General features: G+C 39.2%; 1 protein-coding gene across 1 annotated transcript in view; it reads left to right on the top strand.

Annotated features, from left to right (window-relative positions):
• CFTR (cystic fibrosis transmembrane conductance regulator) overlaps nt 1-4,090 on the top strand; it is a 172,911-nt gene extending 168,821 nt beyond the window's left edge. The window contains 3 exon segments of the mRNA XM_015563769.1: nt 990-1,162; nt 1,679-1,784; nt 3,458-4,090. Coding sequence (XP_015419255.1) covers nt 990-1,162; nt 1,679-1,784; nt 3,458-3,658 — 480 coding nt within the window. The 3' untranslated portion in view covers nt 3,659-4,090.
• Nucleotides 4,091-8,165: the final 4,075 nt, after the last annotated feature.

Genomic DNA, 8,165 nt, shown 5'->3' with positions numbered 1-8,165 from the left:
CAATGCATATTACAGACACACAGTTAATATTTGCTGAACAAACATCACTGGACTCATGAGTTTTTCTTAAAGCCATTATCTCATCTGCCTATATTACAGTTAGGACTGCCTGCTACTTCCCCATACTAAACCTCAGTTTTCACGAGGGCAGGAGACAATCATCTGCACATCTTTTTAGCCCTCAAATATTCATCAATCCTTGGCAAAAAAAATAAACATTAATGCACATTTACCTGAATAAGTGATCAGAACCAAGACTTCAGTCATTTTTGTCTTATTTTGAAAGAATGGGTTTCTGTATCTTTTGACATTTTTTCAACCTATTTTTTCTACCTACCTTATAAAACCAAGCCATTGAACCCAACACAAATCTCATATTCCACCTCAGTATATTACCTTAAAACCTCCTAGTCTTGACTTCGTGGGTTTTTTTTTTTTACTCCATAGTTTCATCAATTTCTTAAAATCAGTTTTTATTTATTGAAGAGATGAGTAGCAAGTGGCCATATGTGGTTGTAAAAAACTCTCAGTTGAATTGTTTATGCCACTTTTCATGCTCTATTATGACAGAATAGAGAATGGAAGGGAGTGTAAAAGAATCTGTCATGATATACTAAACAACTCCATTCTCTAGCGTGTATTCCATTGTGTTGTAATTGTTTGTGTAAGTCTTCATAAACCCTGATCCTTGCAGGGGCCATGTGCCCTTGATCGTTTCTTCAATCCCTATTGGAATAGCTGACATATAATAGGCATTCATTGAAAATGTCCTGAATGATGAAGTACAGAAATGAAACAAGTCATAGATTGGTCCTTTAGAGCTGTCAATATTATACAGCTTAAACTTTTGTTTAATCCAGCCCAAATAGCAGGAGTGGCAGGGGCTGACATGAAATTCAAACTTTTAGAACTCCCATGAGTGTCTTTAACCTTGTGGTGTCTGAACTGCCCTTTCTAAGCACAGTGTTTTCCCTCTTTCTTTTCCGCAGGTTGGACTCAGATCTGTGATAGAGCAATTTCCTGGGAAGCTTGATTTTGTCCTTTTGGATGGGGGTTTTGTCCTAAGCCATGGCCACAAGCAGTTGATGTGCTTGGCCAGGTCTGTTCTCAGTAAGGCGAAGATCTTGCTGCTGGATGAACCCAGTGCTCATCTGGATCCAATGTGAGTTTCAGAATTCCTGCTATTTGGTCATACAGCGGCAGAGGCCTGCTGCATATTGACACAAATTCCCATGGCCTAGTGGAAAAGTCACCACTGGATATGCATACAAGTGCTTATTTCCTGGTATAAGAGCCTGTGTTCTCTTCTCACTGTGATTTTGGAATTCTCCCCCTTGTCAACACATGAAATATTTAGTTACACAGGCAAATTCTGATTCTTATGATATTTCTTTCTATTCCATTTATATGGTAGCACAAAAGAACTACTAGTGATTCTACATAATGAAAAAAATGTACTTTTGTGAAATGTCCTTCAAAATATTTGTCCTATTTATTGATGGAAACTTAAAATCTACCCTTTGGTTGCAAAGCTGATTGTGGCTGACTATATCACAATTATGTTAAAAGTATTTAAGGAAAGATAACTTAAAGGACTCAGTTGCTAGGACAATAGGTATGTTATCAAGAATAAAGGCAGATTATTGATGTTCTGTGTGGTATTTTCTTTCTTTTCTAGAACATATCAAATCATTCGAAGAACCCTAAAACAAGCATTTGCTAATTGCACAGTGATCCTCTGTGAACACAGGATAGAAGCAATGTTGGAATGTCAACGATTTTTGGTGAGTGTTTATAATTTACTTACGATCTCATTTCTCCTTTTATTCTTGATAACAATCTCTTAAGTGATAGTTTCTGCAAATCCCAGGTATGTACAAGTTCAACCTTAAAACATGTGTCATACAGCCATTTAGCTTGACTCAAAATAGCTGCACAAGTTTCTCGCTTTGATCTGAGTTATGAGGTAAGGTTGGAATGCAGTAAGTCTAAAAGAGCAGCATATTACTAAGTGACATTAATGAACTGGAACATCTACACTTTTGAGGCCTTTATTTGGGGAAGAAGTCAGAAGAAAGACTTAAGTCCTGATGCTTTTAATAACTAAATCTTCCTTGGGTAGGTAGGGTCCAGGACAGGCCTGGATTCTCTTGCATCTCATGTAGAGTTTCAGTATGATAGTTGAAAGGCTCACTTAATTTTTAAAGTCATTATTTGGGACTCGGGTGAATGTCTCTCCCAATCACCTTCTCATTGTGCTTTCAAAGCTGTCACAGATTCTTTCAAGTGACGTTTACAAATTCCCTCAGGTTTAGTCACAAGGAAGTTCTCAGGATGATGCACCACATTATTCTATTCAGACTTTTGGGGTTCCTGGAGGTAAATGCTTTCCTTACTGAAGGACTGTTATTATCATTTATTATTACTAAGCTCCAGGTAACAAATTAGGGGCTGACTCACAACCTCTTGCCCTGCCATGGTCAGGCTCAGGAGGCTGGATAAAGCCTTCCTATTCTCTGACCTTGGGTTTGCTCAACTTGAACATGTGAAGGAGGCATATTAAACTCAGGCACATTCTGACCGATATGGAATTTTTAACCTTCAAACCCACTGTTGATGAGGTTCAACTACAATGCTGTGGATTCTCACTCATTTTTAAGGTCCTATAGTGTGCCGCGCCAGCACAGCCCAGGGTGAACCTGAGTGGGGGCGGCTGAAAGGCTTATAAAAGGCAGACAAGAGAATGAAAGCTGGGGCTCTGTGGGACGCTGTTTCTCCGAGAGACAACGACGATGCCCACAAGGTGTGTCTTTATTTTGTAGCAGATGCCACGAGGCAAAGTAAGGGCGTGATCAAGATGTTTACAATATTCTAATGAGTTTCTATCCTACTCAATTACATGCACCTGAACTCTATCAAGTCCACATCACTCAGACACGTGGGGCCACATGTTTGGACCATAGGTTCAAGCTTACAACTATAGCTATTGGCTATCATTGTGCTGGGAAGGTTCTGCTCTCCAAGCTGGGACTTGCACATGGCAGTGAGTGGACTGTGCCCTCTCATCAGTCTAGGGCTTGAACCTGTCCAAAACACTGTCGCCGCTCTCCACGCTATAGAAGGGATCTAACAAAAATCATTCTGGTTTTGAAAGCACCCTTAATTCCTCTAAAGCTCTTTGAAGAGATAATTGTTCAGTACAATGCTAATTTTAAAAAAAAATCTTCCAGCTGCTAAATAGAAAGTTACAGAGAGTTTCACAGATGGAGAAGCTCCATAAAGCAAGAGGGTGAAGGATTTGGCAGTGAAATGAGATCTCCCTGATGGTTCAGACTGCCAGCCTCTGGACACTGTTTTCCATTGGGCTTTTATCTTCCTCTGAGCCTAGGACAGCTTCTGTCCTTGCTCTGCCCGCCCTGCCTTCTGTCCAGTATCTCACTAACAGCCACTTCCCCAGGTCATAGAGGAGAACCAAGTGCGGCAGTACGACTCCATCCAAAGACTGCTGAGCGAGAAGAGCCTCTTCCATCAGGCCATAAGCTCCTCGGACCGCCTGAAGCTCCTCCCCCATCGGAACTCCAGCAAGCACAAGCCCCAATCCAAAATCACTGCTCTGCAGGAGGAGACCGAAGAAGAGGTGCAAGAAACCAGGCTGTAGGAAGCAGTACCCGTGTTTGCATGGAGCGCTCACACCTGGACATGTAGGAGAAAACAGTTTATGCCCCAGGAAAAAGGATGAGTAATGCTATTTTTTAAAAGGAGATGTTTCAGTAAGAGGAATTAAGGACGTTCACTTAGGTCTGGATAAGTGGCTTCCCGGCAATGGTCCAATTGTGTGACAGGTACTTCACATCCTTGAAGATTTACCACTTACGTTTGCAGCCAGATTTTCCTGAAAACCTTTTCCTTTCGTTAGTCATTGGAAAGGTGGCTGTACATGTCAGCCAGCTTAATTGTTCCACTTACTGTTCAGTGAAATTTATTGATTTGTATTATTGGAGAACTGTAATCATACTATTTAGATGCAGTGGTTCTCAACCTTCTGGCCCTTTAAATATAGTTCCTCATGTTGTGACCCAACCATAAAATTATTTTCATTGCTACTTCATAACTGTAATGTTGCTACTGTTATGAATTATAATGTAAATATCTGATATGCAGGATGGTCTTAGGCAACCTCTGTGAAAGGGTCGTTTGACCGCCGAAGGGGTCGCGACCCACAAGTTGAGAACCGCTGATAGAGAGATGATTAACTTAAAACTTTAGTGGCTTATATTTCTTTTTCTGTAATATCTCCAAGATGTTTAAAAACACAACTATATGTCTGATCAGTATTCAGACTGTCCTATTTCTAAGCGAGTATTAGAATACTGTGAGAGTCACAAGACAGCCTGTCAACATATGTACTGTGCAGTACCTAGGTATCAGTCAGGAGAGAGAACTTCTGGAATCCTTTAAATCAGGGTCAGTACTATTCTTCTACCAAACATTCAAACAATTCAGATAATAAGAATACATCCCTTACCTGGGAAAAGGCTGTTACAGTTCCAAGTAGGGGACAGGATAGCTCTCTTCATGTGGAAGTTGACATGCCTTTCCACAGCTCTCAGAAAGTAACAAGCCGGTAAGACCTCTGACCTGAATGATGGCTGGAAAAAGGTTTTAATATAAATTGGTGAGAAAAACACAGGCAGCTAAGCCATGGGGGCTGCAGGTATATTTACCAGAAATCTGAAAATCTGGGTATACATGGGGTGATTTCATGTGTTTTCAGACTACTCTATGCACATCATACTGTATATACTGAGTGGGAGAAATAGTGGGAGACACACTAAAGAAGAATCAATCATGAATTAGTTCTATATGCTTCTGTTTTATAATTTTGTGATGCAAAAGAAATTTTCTCTAGGAAATAGTATTTATTTTAATAATGTTTCAAACTCATATATAAATGACTATATTTTAAGAATGATTATATTATGAATTACATTTGTATAAAAATTATATTTGAAATTTTGACTTGTAATGGCACTAGCTATTTTTATGATATATTATGTTAAACCTGGCGGGGGGTAGGGGAAGGGTAATGTTGACCAGGGGCTATAAATTACCTTGAAGGTGTGGAGAGAAGCATCAGGGCTCACACAGATGTTGCACACACCTGGGTAATTTCCAGACAACATACAGGTTTCCTCTTAGGTGCAGCTCTAAAGAAAATAGTACCATGAAATCTGACTACTCCTATCAAGGACACACTACTTCCAACTCCAAACTAAAGATTCCATTCTATTTTTTACTGTAAGAATATATCATTTGTCAATAAAATTCACATATTTGTGGGAAACTTATCTGTTTTCAGAATGTTCATTGATTGCGTGTCATTGATCTCTGACTTCAGTCTCTAAGGATCCTGGAACACAAACCATGAAACTTCCTGTAGATATAGCTTCTGATAAGTTTCTTATCTCCATTTCATTTATCTCTTCTTCTGGATAATTCTCTTGTTCTTTCATTTGGAGCTTGTTTCTTTGTCTCCCCATTTTGGCTGCCTGTTTGTGTTTGTGTATTAGGTAGATCTGCTAAGACTCCCAATCTCTAGTGCCGGATAATGTCAGACACTGTTTGTGACTGGCCCTGGGTACCTGTTGGGAGCTATCAGCAATGCACAGCTGTGGCTCCCTCTGCTGGGGCTGGGTGCCTTTGGAAAGGACCAAGATGTGCACCAGGGTCTGCTTTTCCTTGCTCCAAGCCCAAAAGGAGATCAGGCAAAACTCAAAGCCTCTAGAGATCCGCCTCTGCCCAATATTGTTTGGGCACCTTTCTCAATTCCTGTACTCTGGGCTTGGGAGCCCAACTTGGGGATTAGACCCCAGAGTTCTCAGTGGGAACCCCCTGCAGTCAAGGAACTTCTTTGAAAGTCCTTTCAGAACTTCAGCTGCTGTCTATGGGAGCCTGGCCAACCCTTTCTCACCTCCACACTTCCTACCAGTCTCTGTGTGGTCTCAACTTTCCATCCTTGGTTGTTAGGGTTCTCTCCACTCTCTTTAGTTGATTTTTCAGGGTGATTTCCTCTGTATTGTAACTGCATTTCTAATTTGGTCCTGGGAGAGTGTCCGTGTATCTTCCACCTACTCTGCCACCATTTTGGAAATCCTCCCTACTTTTACTTTTGATATTTATGTGTTTTTATATCTAAAGTGAGTTTCTTATAGACAACATATAGTTAGGTCTTAGTCTTTGATCCATTCTGACAATCTGTCTTTTAATTGTGTTTAGATCATTGACATTTAAAATAATTATTGATATAGTTTGATTAATACAAAATCTATCATATTTATTACTGTTTTATTTTTGTTGCTATTTTGACTGCCACATTTTTGTGTGGTTTTAATTTTTTGTGATTCTATTTTCTCTTCTTTTAGCATATTATATACCTTTTTTTTTTTACTTTTTAACATTTTTTAGTGGTTGCTCTAGAGTTTGCAATATACATTAAAACTAATCAAATTCTCTTTAAATAGCACTACAATACTGAGTGGCTATACCTTATAACAACAACATAATAAGTACCTTATAATAACAAAGTATTTCTAATTCTTCCCTCTTGTCCCTTGTATCATTGATGTCATTCATTTTATTTATACACTAGTAGCCCTGCACACGAATCCATGCACCAGTAGCTCTCTGTGGGGCCTGGCCGCTCCGTACCCGCGGCCCAGAGGCCCTCTGCAGCCAAGGTGGAACGTCGCGGTGACGAAGCAAGTCAGGCTGCTCACGCTACCCACTCTCAGTGCCACCCCCCTCCCCCCGGGATTGGGGGACTCTGGCGGGGCTGAGAGAACTGGATGCTGCCTTCTTGTGGCTATGGGCACCTCCATCTTTGTGACAGAGTGACAGTTAATTTGCATATTACCCTTTTATTCAATAGGAAAAGCATCTATAAGCATATATATATATATATATATGAGCATATATATATATCCATATATATAAGGATATATATATCTATATATATATATATATATCAACAAGCAAACAACAAATAACAACAATCAAATGCATTGTTGTTATTCTTGAATGAGCTGTAACCTATTCGACTAAATAAGTAAAAAAATAAAAGGTTTAATTTACTTTTATGTTTTCATTCTTGATGCTCTTCCTTTCTTTATATAGAGCTTTCCAACCTATAATATTTTCCTTCTCTCAGAAAACCTTCTTTTACCATTTTTTGCTAGGTAGATCTTCTGGCAGCAAATTCCCTCCATATCTGCTTGCCTGAGACTGTCTTTATTTCCTCTTCACTTTTGTAGGATAATTTTCACAAGGTACTAAGTTCCAGGTTGGTGGGGTGTTGTTTTCTCCTAGCACTCTAAATATTTCACTCCCTTCTCATTGCCTACATGGTTTTTGAAGATTAGTGAGATGTAATTCTTATTTTTCTTTCTTGGTAGGTAAGGTGATTTTTCTCCTTTGGCTTATTTCTTCATCTCCCCCCCCCTACCCCACCCCCATTTTATTTGATTTTTTGCAGTTCAAATATGATATGCCTAAGTATAGTTTCTTTATTGTTTTTTGTTGTTTGTTTTTATTTTTGCATTTATCCTGCTTAGTGTTTTCTGAGCTTCCTGGTTTAGTGTCTGACATTAATTTGGGAAAATCCTCAGGCACTATTGCTTCAAATATTTTTGTGTTTTTTTCCCCTCTCTTTCTTCTCCTGGGTATTTCTATTATAGGTCTATTACACCTTCTTGTGGATGTCCCACAGTTTTTGGATATTTAGTGGTATTTTTGTCTTTTTTTCTCTTTGCTTTTCAGTTTTGGAGGTTTCTATTATATCCTCAAGCTCAGATTTCTTTCCTCAGCTATGTCTGGTCTACTAATGAGGTCATCAAACATAGTCTTCATTTCTGTTACAGTGGGTTTTGTGTTTTTTTTAATGTGGCAGAGAGCACTATCAACTCCAGTCATAGAGGCAAGCTCTACTGGTGTCAATGAAAGTCCTGCTGTTAATGTAGCACACTTCCGACACTACGGTGTTGTTTTTTTATCCGTAGCATTTCTTTTGGAGCCTTCATTAGAATTTCTATCTCTCTGCTTATATTATCCATCTGTTTTTGTATCTTGTCTACTTCTTCCAATAGAGTCATTAACATATATTATCGTTG

Source organism: Myotis davidii, unplaced genomic scaffold (genome assembly GCF_000327345.1).
Source record: "Myotis davidii unplaced genomic scaffold, ASM32734v1 scaffold359, whole genome shotgun sequence".
NCBI lineage: Eukaryota > Metazoa > Chordata > Mammalia > Chiroptera > Vespertilionidae > Myotis > Myotis davidii.
This window is presented reverse-complemented; position numbering and strand designations above follow the sequence as displayed.